Raw genomic sequence first — 21,317 nt, 5'->3', positions numbered from 1 at the left:
AGAAAAAAATCTTCACTTCAAAGCATATTTAAATGTATTCAGAAGATAAATGTGTGGAATAAAATTTGAAATTTGCACTGATATGACAACATCTTCAGTCAAATGATAATCATAGGCAATAACATGTTTGGTGTTATAACCTATGGTGCACATAATTATATTTGGGTTCTTATAATCGAACGCACTTTATTAAACAGTGTTTAAATGGAGAACATTTTGTCCTTGGTTTTAGATAAGCTGTAACAATCAGTCCATAAGAAAGTTGGGTTATCAGATCCGTATAAAAGGACACGTCAATCACGACCCATACCTGTAAGATGTCATCGGCAGATCGCTTTGGCAGGCATGTGACCAGACCTGCGAAGAGGAGGGAGCCGAGGAGGACTATCAAAATACTTTGGTGGCTTTCCATTCTGAAATGATGAAATATATAATATAAATGATAATGATGATGATGATGATAATAATAATAATAATAATAATAAATATATAATAATAATAATAATAATAATAATAATAATAATAATAATAATAATAATAATAATAATAATAATAATAATAATAATAATAATAATAATAATAATAATATAATAATAATAATAATAATATAATAATATAACAAAAAACAAAAAATAATAATAATAATAATAATAATAATAATAATAATAATAATAATAATAATAATAATAATAATAATAATAATAATAATAATAATAATAATAATAATAATAATAATAATAATAATAATAATAATAATAATAATAATAATAAGAAGAAGAAGAAGAAGAAGAAGAAGAAGAGAAGAAGAATAAGTAGACTACTACTACTACTACTACTACTACTACTAATACTACTACTACTACTACTACTACTACTACTACTACTACTACTACTACTACTACTACTACTACTACTACTAATAATAATAATAATAATAATAATAATAATAATAATAATAATAATAATAATTACAAAAACAACAACAACAGTAATGATACTAATTCTTTTGAGACGGGGCAGGGGCCAAAATGAAGCTGATTTGCAGTTTTTTATGAACACCCTTGGGTCCAATGATTTTCCTCGGTATCCCACCTAGTCTTTAGTAGTTAAAACGTAATTTATTGTATATCAGTAACCCCATGACCAAGTGCAAGCTCTGATGCATTCTCGTAAAATCCATGGAATGCCAATAGGATTCAATAGTCCGATGTCACGTCCAACCAGCAACGAGCAGCTTGGTTCTAAACGAAGAAAATCAGTACTTTTTATTCTTCATGCTGGCAAGAACTTTGTCACATGTCATGTGATCAGAATGTATAAAAGTCAAAATATGATCAGATTTATAATGTTTTTCTTCTCTAGATACACTTTTATGCTCGTCGAGAAGAATTTCATAAGGGCGTCCGCCATTGTTCCGATAGTTTAGAACCAGTTACTAAGTTCCTGTGCGTCATTACGAGGGAAGTGACGTCACGACTGTTGAAGCCAATTTGGGTCTATCGTCCCCAAGTCCAGGATAAGAAATTGGAGAGGGTTGTGCGTTTGGCCAGCAACCCGCCATGTAAAAAACTACACGCTAGAGAAACGCCACGAAGAACTAAAAGATATCATTAGTGCCTTATGTTCCACTAAGGAACTATGTAAATGTTGCTGCTCGAAGCTTGGAGAAATAACTAACAATGTGAAATTGAATGTAGAGCTACGCTTCAATTTAATATACGAAAACAGATAAAATTGACGGACGTTTGGGAAACCCGAAGGACGAGATACGAGACGCCTTTTAGGCGAAATTACATTTTTTCCAAACTGAGGCAAGGTTGTTTGCAGCCGTGCACTCATTTTACAACCCGAGTACGGTGAGATAATGTGAGTAAACTGCCTTTTCCAAGGACACAACAATGCACACCTCAGAGAGGAAATTCCGATCTGAAGGCGAGTGTCATACTTCAAGAACATATTATAAACTTATATTTAAAATAAATGATCAAAAATGTAAATTCGGAGCAATCATGACACCTAATTCTTATTTGATGCGGAATAAATGGTATGGAGAGGTGTCAGATGAAAACAGAGAAAAAAGATATAATTGTGTCAAGAAGTCAAAACCGGGATTGAATTGATACGACCTCCATCGCCTGGATGAGAGGGAGAGACAGAGACAGTGATATATATATATATATATATATATATATATATATATATATATATATATATATATATATAGAGAGAGAGAGAGAGAGAGAGAGAGAGAGAGAAAAGAAGAGAAGAGAGAAGAGAGAGAGAGAGAGAGAGAGAGAGAGAGAGAGAGAGAGAGAGAGAGAGAGAGAGAGAGAGAGAGAGAGAAAGAAAGGGAGTTGCCGAGCGGCAGCACTAACCTTTGGCTTTCCTGTCAGACGTATGGTAGAAAAGGTAAGTATTTTATTTAAACGCATGTCATCGATAGTAATACCTAATGTAGTTCGATTAGTGTAATAAACATTGCCGTAATTTACACATCTGTACCTATCTGTGCGGCTATGTGGTCTTGTGGTATGACACTCGCTTTCGGATCGGAAGGTCCTGGGTTCGAGCCTCGCTCGCTGCATAGCTGAGTCCTTGGAGAAGGCTCTTTACTCACATTCTCTCACCGTACTCAGGTGTAAAATGAGTACCTGGCCGTATACAGCGTTGTCTCTGTCCAAAAAATTGTAACATCGCCTAACAGGCGTCATGTCCCGTCCTAAATGTTAAATGTTGCTGTTGACCTGGGGCCCCTTGTAAAGGGCTTTGAGCACATTTAGTGAATATTGCGCTATATAAAAGCTCATTTTTATCTATCTATCTATCTATCTATCTATCTATCTATCTATCTATCTAAAACAAATAATCTAACCTTTTTTATAACTTTACACTCTATTATGGAAGAAAATAATAAGAATTCTTGTCAGCAAAACGTTGCCAGAGGCGTTGCTGTAAATTGATTTCTTTTGAAAACACCGTTTTTTTTGCCTACAAATAATATGACCGAGAGGTCTTAGTGACACAGAATACAGATACAGAACCTAGAAAGAACTAAAGTTGGCCCCAAAGCAAATGTTCTGTAATCACAAACAACCGCCTTGTCTAGGACAAGGTTTGCATACAAATTTGACGTTCTTCTGAAAAAACAAACAAACAAGCAAACCAAATTTTGATAATTTTGGCCAGAAACTCGACCTTCAAATATCTACCGATTGGAATGACCCCCATCTCGTCAAAAACTCTCAAGCCTGGAGTTCAGGGAAATTTTCAAGGAAATCCCAGGTTTGAGAATATGTGACTAGATTAGGTTTATATTATTTGATTGATATCTTGAGGACGAGATTTATGGCCAAAATAAAAAGAAAAACGTGTTTTTTTTCTTCAGAATAGGGCAGAAATGTGGAACCGTCGTAGCCAAAGATATTGTTGGCTCTAGAATATATTATCTTTTTTTTTTCTTCACTCTATTGAATACTTCGATCTATATGATATGGGAAGGGTAAGGGGAGGGCAGAAGAAAAGGGAAGGGTTGAAAGGAGGAGGGACAGCAGTATTCTGAAGGTTGTGACGACGATGAAATTGACCATTGTGATATTGTTGGTTTTATTTAATATTCAACCCATGGTCTCAAACTGGTAGGCCTATTCTGTCGTACTCCGGAAAAAACCCATATTTGAATACTAGGCCAGAAAAATTGTCCTTCAAATATCGATCGATTTTAAATGACCCTCATCTTGGCAAATACTATTAAACCCAGAACTTCACCGAAGACCTCGCGAGGTCCCAGGTTTGAGAGTTTTGCCAAGATGAGAATCATTTAGATAGATCGATATTTGAAAATAAATATTTGAAGGATGAGTTTTCTGGCCACAATTCTAAATACGTGTTTTCCAGAGAAAGGCAGTATTGTGTCAATGAGAGCCATGAGTTAAAAAACTGAAATTACGTAAAGTGAAAAGAAACAAATTTGTAAAATTTTACAATCTTTCACTTTTCGAGACTATTATTATCTATTATATTGCATACTGAGAAATCACGTATTCAAAATTTTAGACGGAAAACTCGTCCTTTGAAATATCGATCGATTAAAGTGAACTTCATCTTGGTTTGGGAGTTTATAAAATGAAGGTAATTTTTATCGATTGATATTTGAAGATGAAGGACGATTTCCTGGCCCATTTTTTCAAAATATATTTTTTCAGACCCCGGCAGGTTAGTCCATGCATTGTAACCTGGTGACACAATGATGGATGACTTCTCCAATAACATTATGGTAACCATTTATTTAGATTGAATACGGTTGTACTACCTCCTCTGTTGCGTGACATTGATTAACCAGTTAACTGCCGTACTCTAGAAAAACACATATTTCAAAATTTGGCCAGAAAACTCGTCCTTCAAATATCGATCGATTTAAATGATATACATCTTACCAAAAACTCTCAAACCTGGGATTTCGCAAAGTGTTTCTGTAGTCTGAGGTTTGAGATTTTTTTTTGCCAAGATGAGGGTCATTTAAATAGTTCGATATTTGAAGGACGTCTTTTCTGGCCAAAAGTTGAAATCCCTCTTTTTTTCAAAGTACGACAGGTAACTGATTTATTATCAACCCAGAGCGTCTCCGCCAAACGCGAAACATGAATCAATCTTGAATCAATGTACATTGTTTTTATGACAACGACCAGTGTCTCATAGAAAAATTATAACATGCCCATTTTTTGTATATTTTTCTTGTTTGAACTTGTATCTTAACGTGTTGATTAACGACGCAGGCCTCCGCCAAACGAGGGAAAAAACAAAACCGAATCTTGAATCAATGTTGATAGTTTTTTTTTTGACAAAGAAAGAAAAAAAAGATATGTCCATTCTTTGAGATGGAACAAAATTAACATCACTCACCTCTTTGTTATTGTTTTTAGACAGCCATTTTTATCATTAGTTCTCACAAATAAATGCTATTAATCAGACTCTAACGTTAACAGTTCACATAGTTTTGTATATTGGTACTTTATATCTGACTGGAGGAAGTTGTGAGTATTTTACCTAATCGCATAGCATCAATATTTTTCTTGTTTGAACTCTAATCTTAACTGGTTGATTAACTATGCAGATCTCCGCACACGAGAAGAAAAGGATTAATTTTTGAACCAATGTCGATAAATTTTTGACAAATTATACCATTTTGTCGAAGCACAAATGTAACATGCTCAATTTTTGTTATAATTATGTTTTTTCATCATCATCATCATTATCATCATCATCATCATCATCATCACCATCATCATCATCATCATAATCATCATCATTATCAACCACAACAACAACAGCAACAACAACAACAACAACAAACAACAAAATTAAAGAGAAACAACCAAAACTTCCTCACAAACGATTGAAAAGAAAACATGGCGTTATCAAAGTTGTATCTACCGGGAAATATCACATCCAGAAATCTTTTACTGAACTGTCTTGAAAAGTGGACATTTCAAAGAATCCGGGGGAAAACCCAGCTGTTAATCACCGATACAACCATAAATAATCGTTCAAGCGTCTTTTGTACATCACACTTGCATATACTTGACATTATAATTCGCTTCTTCCTCGTTCTAGGTCATTTACATTTCCTGTAACATTGTAGATAATTGCCAAAGGTTAATATTTTTGTTAAAATACGGAAATAAAATGAATAAAATGTTCAAAACTGGGTTTTTATTTTATAAATAAAAATAATAAATACGAGGAAGCATTTTTTAACCGATGTGATAAGGAAAATTGTTATGGGCTCATTGTTGTTATGGAAATACTCTCAAACTAGGGCTGTGAAGACCTGGTGTATGAATTCCGGATTAACCGAATACAAGCAGCGAATAGTAGGAGTCGGCAACATGCATCCCGGATCAAAAGTTTTCATGAATACTTTTGATCCGGACAGAATTATTTTAGTGAACAGACCAAGATCTAACATGAATACTTTTGATCCGGACAGAATTATTTTAGTGAACAGACCAAGATCTAACATGAATACTTTTGATCCGGACAGAATTATTTTAGTGAACAGACCAAGATCTAACATGAATACTTTTGATCCGGACAGAATTATTTTAGTGAACAGACCAAGATCTAACATGAATACTTTTGATCCCGACAGAATTATTTTAGTGAACAGACCAAGATCTAACATGAATACTTTTGATCCCGACAGAATTATTTTAGTGAACAGACCAAGATCTAACATGAATACTTTTGATCCCGACAGAATTATTTTAGTGAACAGACCAAGATCTAACATGAATACTTTTGATCCCGACAGAATTATTTTAGTGAACAGACCAAGATCTAACATGAATACTTTTGATCCCGACAGAATTATTTTAGTGAACAGACCAAGATCTAACATGAATACTTTTGATCCCGACAGAATTATTTTAGTGAACAGACCAAGATCTAACATGAATACTTTTGATCCCGACAGAATTATTTTAGTGAACAGACCAAGATCTAACATGAATACTTTTGATCCCGACAGAATTATTTTAGTGAACAGACCAAGATCTAACATGAATACTTTTGATCCCGACAGAATTATTTTAGTGAACAGACCAAGATCTAACATGAATACTTTTGATCCCGACAGAATTATTTTAGTGAACAGACCAAGATCTAACATGAATACTTTTGATCCCGACAGAATTATTTTAGTGAATGGACCAAGATCCAATATTATTTTTATAGTTGAAGGGAACAATCATCCAAAAGATTCTAATACATTCGTGATGATTTAGTAACAAACACCATAAACGAGTCTTGGTTATAATAATCATTTCATAGAAATCAAATATCACCATTAAACATTAAAAAAACATTATGTACAACATTTTGGTCTCTTCGATGTACTATCAAGCGCCAATCTGATATTAAAAAGATTGGGAAAAAATAGATTGACCTTTCTTATCTCGGTACCTTCCGTTCTGGTTGCCAGCTACTTTGGTAGCTCGAAACTTGATCCGGTGTATGAGTTCTACACGGTGTTTGAATATTTTTGATCCGGTGTTGTGCTTGAATTTTACAGACCCGGTGTTTGTTGTCGTCGACTGGTGTCAAATTTATGGTAAATGTTACGTTTGATTGCAAGATTATTCCGTCTTTCAGTCTTACTTAAGAAAATAAGTTGTTCGCTGAATCATGCAGTACCGATTTTCAAAATGCTTGCTTGCTCTAAAACAATCAGAGGAAAATGTGATTTTGAGAATTTTTTTGCCTAACTCTCTCATTTGTTCAGAAGCATTCATGAATACGAGCAGGCGTCGGTAACAGTAGTCGTTCATGTAGCCGGCGACTAAAATCTCGCTGGAAATCGCGGCTCTATCTCAAACCAACTGAAATATACTCATACTCGATTACAACAAGATTAAACAAGTCCAATTATTGGGCTTGTTTAACCTTGTTGTATCGAGTACGAGTATATTTGATCAAAATCTACGTGTACATAAGATTTTCACTTCAGATAATTGAATACAATATTATATTGTCTTCAGTTATCTGTAAGAAGAAATGCAAATATTATGATTGATGACGTAGATTTTGATCAATCTAAAATCATATCTCCCTATTAAAAGACCGCAAATCAGGAAATTGTATCGAACGAAGGGAATGTAAATTTGAAGGGAAAATTTCTTTGATACGGAAGTTAAATCCAAAATTTCGTCAGTCAAAAGGTTGATGTGATGACTTCAAAATAGTATATTTATAATTGACAAGTTATGCGATATAAAGTTAGAACTCTTCCTGATTTCTAGAGATTTTTATTTCAGAAATTAGTACACTAATGTAGTTTTAAGTTAATTATATGATTATATCTATTTAACAAAACCTTTTTTTCTTTTCTTCGTATTAAAAATATGATGACCCAATCGTCTCTAAACGGTATATGGGGGATGATCTATATGCAAATAATTAAATTCATGGTTAAATATGTAAGAGGTAGAGTTAGCTTTTGTCTTTTATTAAATATCATGAATTAACGTGACAAAATTAATATTTTGTATTTCCGGCAATTTGACTTAAAAATCCCATTTTACATCTAGTTCAACAAGACATAACACTGTATAGGCATGATAGATCACACCTGATAACATTTTACATAGCTCTAAAGAGATTATTTACACATTATCAATGAAAGCTATATTTTTTTTCTAAACGGTTGGTCAATATTAAGTTTCCATTCCTGCTCTCCCATCGCTCGCACGACATGATGTGATTAAAACTTGAGTTTGAGTCTTTAGACAGAGAATTTTCCATCTATCGTGTGTAGAGTGCTTCACAAGGAGTCCCAAGACAACAGCAATACTTAACGTGTCGGACGAGACATGACGTCTGCAAGGCGATATTTCAGTTTCTCCTGGTCAAGTATTCACGTTGGTAACTTTGGAATCCACATTTCAATTTTAAATGTCATTGCGACGTCAAGTAAGTGCATTGACAAGCCTTAATGTCGGCGTAGAAAACACACGTGTCAATGAATGCGACATCAAATTCCAATATAAAACATCAAATGTCATTCTTTAAAGTTTTCCTTATCAGCTAGTTACTGAATTTTCCCCAAAACTTCACACCCACTCAACACAAAAATACGTTTTCTTACTCAAACCAAAAAGTAAGAAGTAGGTCCAACATTCTATACATAATATTGTTCAGCAAAATAACAGTGTCACGTTATTAGAGCTGTAGTAATCTATTACTATAAATATTGTTGTTTACAAAAATAATAAGATTAAGAAAAGTGTTGGTTGCATCGTAACGAATGCGCCAATTTCATTATGATTGTTTTTGCACAATGAAAGAACTTAAGTAAATAGTCTTCTCCAAACACTTGACTTTGCGACCCTTCCCAACCAGAGCGGGACTCAAACCGGTAGGTTCTGGTTGAATGATGTGATACCACAAGACAGGACACCCAAAACAAGAATCTCATCAGATCACCAAGCCAACAACTGCCAGTCTGCTGGGATACTGCCCAGAACGGGACTCGAACAATGGACCTACTAGTCCGACAGCGAATGATGTGATACCACAGGACAGAACACACACAAAGTTTTATTACATAATCAACTAACATAAAGATCTGAACAAGTGTGTATGAAAGGTGCCAGATAAAACAAGAAACAAAAATACAAGAAAAAAAACCATCCCACAAAATCAGTCGACCTCGACTGTCTGGGGATCGAACATCAGACATTCTGATTACCGGTAATCTGAGATTCGATCCCCAGTCAATGTCAACTGCATTTTTGGGATGTTTTTTTCTCTTGTATTTTTCTTTCTTGCTTCGTCTGGTACCTTTCATACACACTTGTTCAGAACTTTATCTTACACTGGTGCCTGCTTCTTAATTTAATTAATTTGATATAATCAATCAACAACTGCGTCACCTCCCCAAACCACCGTCCCTGAATGGGATTCAAACCAGGGACCTACCAGTCCGAAAGTGAGTGATCTGAAACCACAAGACAGAACATTCCAAAACAAGAACGTTATCAGATAATCAATCACCAACTACCAGTAAGTTGGACCACTGCCCAGAACGGACCTCGATCAAGGAATCTACTGGTCCGAAAGCAAGTGTGATACTACAAGACAGCATACCCCCCCCCCCCCCCAAACAAAAAACAGAAAAAAAAAACAACAACAAAAAAACAAAAACAAACCAAAACAAAAAAACAAAACAAGAATTTCATTGGATAATCAACCAACAGCCGCGCCCTCCCCCCAAACCGGAATTCAAACCAGTGATCATGTGAAACAACAACCCCCCCCCCCCCCACCCCCAAAGAAGACAAAAACAAACCAACCCCCCCCCCAAAAAAAAAACAAAAAACAAAAAACAAAACAAGAACTTCATTAGATAATAAACCAACAACTGTCTCCCCCCCCCCCCCCTCCGCCCCCCCCCCCAACCGGGATTCAAACCAGAGACCTACCTGCCCGAAAGCGAGTGGTGTGAATGAAACCGCATTACAAAACACCCCCCGAAACAAGACAAGAGCCTCATCGGATAATCAACCAACAACTGCCATCAGTGTGCTAGGATTGTTAACAGACCCAGCCTTGTTAATTTGATTCTGAACACCCTCGGAAGTGAATTGAAATAACGGGCTTGAAATGGTCCCCCCTGTCTTCGATCGAATTAGAGGTCGACAGAATGCAATCAGTCTCAGTTTCGATCCAAATAAGGGAACTGGTAGTTAAAAAAAAGAAGAAAGGAAAAGAAACCCTCACCGAACAAACATCGTGTTTCTATTTTCATTCTTTACCCCGTGGCTCGCCTAGATACTGTGTGACCAATCTTCTTGAAACGGCTATATGTCTGTCGAATTCAAATTAAAGGCTGGTTTTCCAAAACTCAAGCCGATTTTTCTCCTTTTTTTGTTGTTGATATTTTCCATCCAAGAGATAAATTAAAATGTATGCTTTATATTAAGCATCAATGACCACAAGAATGTCCTTATATTGGTGTGAATTTGAAGTTTACATTAATATGATAAAATAATAGACCGAATGAGAAATTTTAAGGGACATAATCCTCAATATCTCACAATGGGAAAAAACGGAGTTAGGGAGTTTTGGAAAACCACACTTCTAATTAGACACTGAAAAGTGAATTCAGAATTAAAATGATGAGACATGTATAGATAGATATTTTTATTTTTTGAATTGAGAACATTGTATTTATCCTTCACCACGATAAATTAATATAAATCAACTCTAAATTTCATCTATCTATTTATTTATCTATCTATCTATCTATCTATCTATCTATCTATTTATCTATCTATCTATCTATCTATCTATCTATCTATCTATCTATCTATCTATATCCTTATCTATCTATCTATCTACCTATCTATCTATCTACCTACCTATCTTTTTTCTATTTATCTATCCATCCCTATCTACTTATCTATCTATCTATCTATCTATCTATCTATCTATCTATCTATCTATCTATCTATCTATCTATCTATCTACCTCTCAACACAACTACTCCAATGTTGAGAATGTTACAATCAATAAACCTAGATATCTTTCAATTATATTTGAGATTTTGTTGTTAAACTCAAATCAATAGTTAAATGAACACAAAGTCCAATCGGCATCACCCAAAAGTGTCTTTTAGAATTTCGAAAGCCGAAGGGTAAATAAGACACAGCGTGCACAGAAAATAGATTGTCAACATAATCCTTCAATTTGCATTGGCTAACAAAGACGCTTTACCACAGGGGGCGGATTGCTCGTATTTCCCCTCCCCCCTCTCCTCCATTTCCTCCCACAAAGCTCCAAGACCATATTATTATTATTTACCCAATTTTTATACGAAACCAAACTGGCATTGTTTAAAGATGTACCAGATTCCGAAAAGGTTCCAAAAAAAAAATTAAAGTTGGAATGGCAAGAAAAATAAATTTTAGTTTTTGTCTAGCGTCTCTTTAAAAAATTGAGCTTTTTATATAGAGCAATGTCCACTTATGGTGCTCAACAGCAACATTTAACGTTTAAAACGGGACATGGTGCCTGTTAGGCAATATTACAATTTTTTTCGGACAGAGACACCGCTGTTAATGGTCAGGTATTCATTTTATACCTGAGTATGGTGAGAGAATGTGAGTAAAAAGCCAGGACCTTCAATCCGAAAGCGAATGTCATACCACAAGACCACATAGCTTCACATAGTCTCTTTGAGATTTTATATAAATTATCGGCTATGTGCGGCTATGTGATCTTGTGGTATTTCACATGACTTGGGACCGGAGTGTCCAAGGTTCGAAGCCCGCTCTGAGCGCAATAGTTGAGTTCTTGAAAAAGTCTCTTTACTCACTCTCATCGTACACAGATGTAAAATGATTACTTGGCCGGCAGCGTAGTCTCTGTCCCAAAAAATAAAAATAGAAGGAAATTATATCGTTGCCTAAATGTGACCCTACGCCTCGAAGCGGTATTAAGTCGGGATTTGGAAAACGAAGAAAACCGGTTTTAAAGTGGAAATGGTCAAAATGGTCAAATTTCAGTTTTTGGTTGTTTCATAAACTACAATCATTTTTCTACATGAGAACATAATAATTCAACACAAGTATTGACGATAAGCTATATATATTTGAAGTTTAAAAAAGCAACTATCGGTGAAATATTCAAAACAAGAATTGACTTTCTCTCAGAGAGCCACCATTTCCAAGGCTGCACTTGCCAATAATAGTTAATAACAAATACTTTGACCTCAAACTTTAGCCTCGTTGGTTTTTAAAGTTCGTGTTGCTCTACTTATCACTTGATGCACTTTTAGCTCTCTCTCTCTCTCTCTCTCTCTCTCTCTCTCTCTCTCTCTCTCAAACACACACACACACACACACACACACACACACGACAACCACCACCACCGCATCTTCATCACGACCACTACTACTACAATCACCACCACCACCGCATCAACACTGCCACTACTACTTCAACCACCACCACCACATCATTGTCACTACTACTACAACCACCACCACCACATCATCATCACTACCACTACTACTACAACCACCACCACCACATCGTCATAACTACTACAACCACTACCACTACATCATCATTACTACTACAACCACCCACACCACATCATCACTACTATTACAACCACAGTCACCACCACCACCACCACATCATCATCATCACTACCACTACTACTACTACTACTACTACTACTACTACTACTACTACTACTACTACTACTAAAACAGCCATTATGACATCATCATCATCATCACTACTACTACTAATACTACTACTACTACTACTACTACTACTACTACTACTACTACTACTACTACTACTACTACTACTACTACTACAAACACCAACACAACATCATCCTCACTACCATCATTATGTTTTGGAGCTTTTCTTCACTTGAAATAAGGAAACTTTGGGGTTGTGTTTGGCAATGTGCTCATATATCAGAAAATATTTGTAATCAGTTATCTATTTCGATCTATACAATATGTAAACACAATACCAAATTAATATCATTCCAATTCCCATTTTGTGTGTGCGGAAATTCCTCTTTCGGTATTGAAATTCCTCCGAGTGGTGTCTGAAATTCCTGTGAGTCAAATTGAAAATTGGCGTCTCTGCAAATTTTACTATTCCCGTATCTGAGGAGTTATCTTTGCCCCATTGATTTGATTATGTGTGAAAACGGTCAAGCTGGTTAACTGCAGAGGGCGACAAGAATAGGCAATGGCAAACCATTCTTGTAACTTTGCCGAGTTAACTGCATGAATAAGTCCAGAAAGTTAAACGGTGACAGCGTAAAGGGGAGCACGTTTTCACGGAAGACTGCTGCCTCGCTCGGTTGGGAGCGTGATGTTCGTCAGGTCACACCGAACCGTCAGCCAGTTACTAGGCGAAATAAATTTAACAAATGTGACAAAACCAAAATTGGGACATGGAATGTCAGGACCTGTGCCCAAAAAGGAAAACTAAACAACATTCTAAAAGAAATGAAACGGCTCAAAATAAATATTCTTGGCCTGGCAGAGATGAGATGGAAAGAGCAGGGAACCATGTCAAAACAAGAAAACAACACGACATATAAGATCATATGGAGTGGTGGAACCTCTTTCCAAAAAGGAGTAGGGATGATCTTAGACCAACAATCAACCAAATTTTACAAAGGGCACGTAGCAATCTCAGACAGAGTTTTGCTGGTTAAGCTAAGAGGACCTGTAGTTGACACCAATATTATTCAAGTTTATGCACCAACAGAAGAGGCGACAGATGCAAATATGACAGAGTTTTACCATTCACTAGACAAAGCAAAACGAATGTGTAAATCACAAGAAGTCCTTATGGTAATGGGGGACCTAAATGCTAAGATTGGCAGAGGCAGAGATGGTGACATAATCGGACCACATGGACTCGGAGACAGAAATGAACGAGGAAACATCTGGGCAGATTGGTGTAGAACAAATAAATTAATGATTTCAAACACCTGGTTTCAACAACACCCAAAAAGAACCTGGACATGGCAATCACCAGGGGACAGAGCAAGGAACCAGATAGACTTTATAGCAGTATCATCAAGATTCAGAAATGGCATATTAAATTGCAAAACCTACCCAGGCGCCGATGTAGACAGTGACCATGTCCCAGTTGTTTGTACAGTAAGGATAAAGTTTAAAGCTATTCAGAGAACAGCTGGTAGAATAAAGAGGGATTACAGGTTATGCAAAGACAATGGCATACAAACAAAAATGAGAGAAGAATTTGAAAGTGCACTCATGATACAAAGCCAAAGTGAACCTGATAACGAAAAATGTGAAAAACAATTTGATATATTCCAAAAGTGTGTCAAAGCAACTGCAGAAAAGCATTTACCAATAGCTCAAATAAACAGCAAAAAGAAATGGATGACAAATGAAATTCTAAACCTATTTGAAGAAAGACGAAAATGCAACAGAGGGTCTGCAGAATACCAAACATTGAACAGCCACATTAAATCCAAATGCATCGAGGCACACGAGAACTATCTAGACTGGAAATGCTGCGAAATCGAAAGAGAATACAAACCCAACCCCCAGCAAGCTCACCAAAGAATAAAAGAACTATCAGGGAAAAGGAAAAGCAAAGCAGCAGGAAGTTGTATCCAGAACAAACAAGGAGAACTGCTATTTGAAGAACAACATATAGAAAGCCGATGGGTAGAATACATAGGAGAACTGTACAATGATCCAAATAGAAATGAACCACCACTGAAATTCAAAGAACCATTAAGCGGACCAAACATCACCAAAAGTGAAATTGAACATGCCATGGAACGAATGAAGGATGGTAAAGCAACAGGCCCTGATGAAATATCTGTAGAGGTATTAAAAAGCCTAGGAGATCTAGCAATTGATGAACTTCACATATTATTCAACAATATATACAACACTGGGAAAATTCCAGAAGATCTCTGTAACTCCATTTTCATAGCAATACCAAAGAAAGCAGGTGCAGTCAGATGCGAAAATTTTAGAACTATAAGTTTAATAAGCCACATCAACAAAATACTGTTGCGTATAATTATCAACAGGCTAAGGAATAAGATTAACCCCGAAATCGCAGAAGAACAATATGGATTCCAACCTGACAGAGGGACAAGGAACGCAATATACCTCCTCCGTGTTTTAAGTGAAAGAGCTATACGGGTTCAGACCCCACTATACCTCTGTTTTGTCGACTACAAAAAAGCTTTTGATAGAGTATGCCACGAAGAAATACTAAAACAACTGCATCCATTGACGCTGATGAGAAAGACCTCAGACTCATGCAAACATTATACTACACCCAGCAGGCATCTATCAAAATTGGAAACTCTACAGGAAATTCCATTCCTATTAAGAAAGGAGTCCGTCAAGGTGTGTTGCCTCACCAGATCTGTTTAATCTATACCAAGAAACAATCATGAGGGGCATAACTAATATGGAGGGAATAAAAGTAGGAGGTCACAACATAAATAATATAAGATACGCAGACGATACGGTACTGCTGCAACATCAGAAATCCAACTTCAAAAGATTGTTGACAATGTGGTAGTAGATAGTGAAGCCAAGGGAATGGAAGTGAATATCACCAAAACGGAATGCATGGTAATACAGAAAAACCCCGAAAACAACAACACCTGCAATATAACGATTCACGGCGAGCAACTTACCAACGTAGAAAGTTTTAAATACCTGGGTTCAATAGTGACAACAGATGGAAGATGTAACCGAGACATACGAGCAAGAATAACTCAAGCCAAACAGGCCTTTATGGACCTCGGAAACATTTGAAAAACAAACAGATGTCGTTCGGGATTAGATTCCGAGTCTTGAAGTGCTACGTGTGGCCAATCTTGTTATACGGATGCGAAAGCTGGACTACAAATGCAGAAACACAAAAGAACATTGAAGCTTTTGAAATGTGGTGTTTGAGAAGGATGCAGAGAATATCGTATACTGCACACAAAACGAACGAAGAAGTGCTAAAACAAACATACCAACAAAGGAAACTAATGCCCTTAATAGCGGATCGACAACTATCCTTTTTCGGACACATAGTAAGGAAAGATAAGAATGAATACCTGGCAAGTTGTGGAAAAATACCTGGTAAACGCGCCCGGGGGAGACAAAGAAAAACACTCATAGACCAACTGAAGGGCTTCACCAACCTAACAATCCAAGAGCTGTTTGAAAAAGCAATAGACAGGGAGGAATGGAGAGAGATAATTCATGCAGTATCCGAAGCCTGGACCAGGCATGGAACCTAGAAGAAGAAGAAGAAGAAAACGGTGCCTCACTTCAAAGTCGATTTTCTCAAAACTTGGTTTTTACACTCTCCCTACTTCAAATGGTCATAGTTGGGCAACGAATAATCAGAATTTTATAAATTTGGTATCAAAATTTTAAGCATAATATAAGCTATGAGTGTGTACCAAAAACCCAACATTGAAAAAATCCGACTTAATACCGTTTCGAGGCGGAGGGTCACAAATGTTAATTGTTGCTGTTGGCTAGGGACTGCTTTGAGCACATTTAGCGCATAATGGGTTATATCAAAATCACTAGATCACATAGTCGCAATGCTTTAATAAGACAATGGGTCCCATTTGCTCCCTCTCCTTTCCTTACCAACTACATGAAAATCGTCAAGTCACAGTGAACATTTTTCTTACACAAAATTTTTATGTAGCTTACATCACAAAATTTGAAGAAAAATCTTTGTAAAGTTTAAAAGAACTTAAAGTTTTTTTTGTAGAACAAAGTTGTGTTTAGCATTAAGTTTTAATAAATTAATTTTTGTGTGAGGAAAGCGTGACATTTTGATAAAAACATTGAAAATGTTTGATATGGAAAGCGTTACTACGACGTGATAGTGATTTCAGTCGGTGAAAGAAGACGCTTTGTCGGCGTTCCGGGATTATCGATAGAATAAAATTGACGTCACGCGGGTGTTTGTTAATGTTTTTTTTTTGCCATCCACGTTTATGAGTAATTTTCACTTAACTGTATTATCCAGACTATAAAAGTTCATGGTGACACCGAGTTTTGTGTGTTGATCCGTTATACTTCCGGATGGCAATGTTGTGAGCTTCTTAGCCAAGCGCATACTATCTATAGATTTTCTTCCCTGATAACTTGAGATGCCTTGACGTGCAGTTAGTTATGAAACATGTGTGAGCCGGTTACGATGTTCTCCTCTCCCTCACAATCAAGACACGGTGGCTATTTCATTAATGTGGCTGTTTCATTAATGATTTAGAGAGTCAGGGCGACATCACTAGAAACCTGTATCTACCCCGCCCCAATCTTCTCTACAAAGTAAGCGTGCCGTTTATTTCCAATTAATGAAGCTTTAGACAGAATTGGATTGGATTGGATTGGGTTGGATCTATGCTAAATAATAGGAATCCCCAAGATTTTAGATACGCAATTCGTCAATGTGACCGATTGCCTCGAAATTGTATTTTTTTTGGGGGGGGGGGGGGGTAAATTTAATGCTTAAAATAGGAGGGGGGGGGGTATCGATAATTCAGATGGTGGAGCACTCGCCTTCATATCCAAAAGGAATTTTTTTTTCTGAACCCCCCCCCCCCCCCCACCTTCCTTGTCCATCCAACAGAAATTAGGTAGCTGAGATTGTTTGACTTGGTGGGAAGTACTTTGTAATAGACTAGTGTCCTATCCAAAGGACAGCAAGCGATTCACGCTATATATAGAATTAGGGATAAACTCTGGCTCCATTGGCCTAATAGCTCCAAAGGACTACTGATGCCGGAGGCCTTGAATGAATAATACACTTTGAATGACAAGAAATGACACCGAAAAGTGGGATCTTTTTTAAAACGTCAAAACTTTTGCATTTCTTAATGCTTGACAATTATTGTGACTTGAACACACAATGGGGGTCCCGATAGCTCAGTTGGTAGAGCACTGTAAGGAACACACAATATTCTTCATCTTATTCATTCCGATGTAATACCAGATAATAAACAAATGAGACCGAGCCGAGGTATACTTTTTATGAAGGTCTGACAACATAGATTGTATCGGGCTCAACACTTTAATGGAAACGTTCTCCAACGAATAAATGGGATTGTTTTCTTATTTTTTTAAAAACATCAACGATAAATCAAGCCCATAAAAATTTCGTTCAGTTATTATTAAACCTGCCAAATATTAGCACATGGGACTGTGTCAAAATTGTATTTGTGTAACATTCTTCATAACAAAAAGACAGCGATATTAACTTTATACTTCTTCCAACAAACATGAAAGGATTCAATGTTCATCAATGTCGGTGGGTAGAATAGTGAAAAAAATAAAGAGAAAATCCCCCTTTCCCAAAGAAGGTTCTTTATGGAGCAATTTAATTGGCTTTTACTTTTTGTTTTTCTGAACTGTAACAAAATAAGATTGTTTATATAATATAATATATGAACACAATGTAACCCGGAAATTCGTTCGAATGTTTTTGTTTGATACAACACAGCACACGTAATAAACGTTAAGAAAATTAATGTAGAATATCTTATTGTCGGCATGAGAAAACAATTCATATTTTCTTTCGCTTCTTCAATGTTATAATATTGCCTTAGATATTAAAGATAACCCATATCATATCCGCCCGTCTCTCGGTGATTATATCGTTTATGTTATTTTACAGACTTGAGGGACGACTTGAGAATTTTTCGTTATAATAAAGGGCGATAAATCGTCTCGGCTTTCCGGAAGTCTGGAACAGCAGATGTGTATTGTGATAGAATTTGTGAGCACAGAATGCATTGTCTGCCTTTTTCTCTCCTTTTTTTTGTCTGGTAGAGGTTGACACAAAAATTCAGATTTCATGTTTTGTCAAGGACGCACCTACCAAAAGTCGTTTTCGCAATGTTTGGACATAAAAATACAGCAACCGCATGTCTCAAAATGTACTTATTTGCAGGTGTGATAAGCCAAATTTTCTATGGGCTCACTGTTGTAATGGAAAAACTCTCAAACCAACGCAAAACATTGTCTTTTGCAACAATAATATTAATAATTGGTACCAGACCTGTAAATAAGTGCACTTTGGAATAATATCTCTCAATAAACACATACCCAAGATTTCCAACCACCTTTTCTTCGCAGCTATGTGGTCTTGTGGTATGACACTAGCTTTCGGATCGGAAGATCTTGGGTTCGAGTCCTTGGAAAAGGCTCTTTTCTCATATTCTCTCACCGTACTCGGGTATAAAATGAGTACCTGGTCGTCAACAGCCTTGTCTGTCGAAAAACATTGTAATATCGCCTAACAGGCGCCATGTCTCGTTCTACATGTTACGCGTTGCTATTGGTCACATTGATAAAACAAAATAATAAAAGATATAGAATGAATGAATTTGACATCACCCAGCTCTTTGTTTTGTTTTTAGCCAGCCATTTTTATGAGTAGTTCTCACTAAATTGTATCAATCAGACTATAAACGTTTAAGATTTCACATAGTTTTGTGTGTGTTGGTACGTTATATCCGGCTGGCGGATGTTGCGAGTAACTTAAATAAGCGCGTAGCACCAATAAGAAAGAATACATAACGTAATTGCGTCGTTATAAAAAACAGACACTTATGTCATTCAGAGCCATTAGGCCCATGGAGCCGTAGGTTATCCCGGTTTCTATAACGTGAAACGGACAATAACAATTGCTTGATACTTTTTGGATAAGACGTTAGTCTATCGCAAAGTACATTCCGCCAGATCTAACATATCCAGTTACCCAATCACAGCTGGGCGGACAGGGCGGGAGGGGGTGGGGGTGAGAAAAAATTTCGACTTCACCCGGGATCGATCTTGATCCCTTTGCAAGTCACGTATGAGTATCTAATAAATACAACCCCCCCCCCCCCCCCCGAGTGCTTTTATTAAAACGTGTATAACGGTTAGTTAAGTTCATTTGAAGCAGTGAGGGAAAAAAATAATGATTTTCACCAATTTTTATTTGTTGAATGATAAAAGAAGAGTACAAAAACAAACAAAACAAAAAAAAAACAAAAAACAAAAAAAACAAAAGGTGGGTGTTGGTGCGATTGATCTGGCGGGCAGAAATTGTTACCCAAACAACTATAATCGATACTAACTGACCCGTATTAAGACAACGATACCTCGTGTTTTTTTTTCGTTTTTTTTTGTCAACACAAAGATAATCCTATTACATACAAAGAGACCGTCATTTTCCTGGCTACTAGGTCAACTAACCAGCTTAGCCTATCAGTCAGCGGGTTTACCATTTCTACTTATTCGAAAATCCAATTTAAACGTTCTGGCGCCCCCTCAGGCAATTAGGGAAACCATCTGCCCTCTGGTTGTTGAAGACTTTATATTATTTAAGTGTTTTGAGGAAAACAAGAAAAGAGAACAACATCTTTTGGGAGTAAACAAGGAAAGTCAGGTCAAGTTGGTCTTTGCTGTGCGGCAAAGTGGTCTAGTGGTATGACACTCGCTTTCAGATCGTTGGTCCTGGGTTCGAGCCTCGCTCGGCGTATAGTTATGTCCATGGAAAAGGCTCTTTACTCAAATTCTCTCACCGTAGTCAGGTGTAAAATGAGTACCTGGCCGTTAACAGTGTTGATTTTGCCGGAGGTAAAAATGTGATATCGCCTAATAGGCGTCATGTCTCGTTCTACATGTTACGTGTTGCTGTTGGTCAGGGACCCTTTGTAAAGCACTTTAAGCACGTTTAGTGGATATTGCGCTATATAAAAGCTCAAGTTTAAGTTTTGCTGATGGTTTGCCGTGAAGTAAAAATACTTTTTTGAGCTTTTTGTTTTAGCGCAATACCCACTAAACGTGCTCAGAGCGCTTTACAACTGCAACACGTAACATATAGAACGAAACATGACGCCTATTAGGCGATATTACAATTTTTTCGACAGAGACAACCTGTTAACGGTCAGGTACTCATTTTACATTTGAGTACTGTATCAGAATGTGAGCAATAGCTTTTTTCAAGGACTCAACTATGCGCCGAGCGATGCTCAAACCCAGGACCTTCCATCTGGAAGCGAGTGAGTGCCATACCACACGTCCACATAGCCATGCAAAGCGGATCCGTTCTTCCCACCAAAACACCTAAGCCTTCGCAAACTCATAGATGGAGCGAAGAAGTTGACGTCCCTCAGCTTTTTGTTATTATTTTCAGACCGCGTGATTAATTCTAACTAAACTAAATCAATCAAACTATAGATAGTGTGCGCTTGGCTAAGAAGCCCACAACATTGCCAT

The 21,317-nt window shown here is 36.7% G+C and overlaps 1 protein-coding gene across 2 annotated transcripts in view; it reads right to left on the bottom strand.

The window, feature by feature from the left end:
- The window catches only part of LOC144965662 (uncharacterized), a 101,586-nt gene that overhangs the window by 46,168 nt on the left and 34,101 nt on the right, over positions 1-21,317 (bottom strand). The window contains exons 1-2 of one of the 2 annotated variants that reach the window (XM_078901237.1): positions 5,431-5,522; positions 311-413 (exon numbers count right to left, since the gene is read on the bottom strand). In XM_078901237.1, the coding sequence (XP_078757363.1) occupies positions 311-412 (102 nt within the window). In that variant the 5' untranslated portion in view covers position 413; positions 5,431-5,522. Of the gene's footprint in view, positions 1-310; positions 414-5,430; positions 5,523-21,317 lie in introns of those variants that run through there. The other variant, XM_078901236.1, reaches the window with a different exon arrangement.

Source organism: Berghia stephanieae, chromosome 2, assembly GCF_034508935.2.
Source record: "Berghia stephanieae isolate SIO BIC M18660-M18661 chromosome 2, UCSD_Bste_1.3, whole genome shotgun sequence".
NCBI lineage: Eukaryota > Metazoa > Mollusca > Gastropoda > Nudibranchia > Aeolidiidae > Berghia > Berghia stephanieae.
The sequence above is the reverse complement of the archived record's forward strand: the minus strand, read 5'-3'. Positions and strand labels throughout refer to the sequence as shown.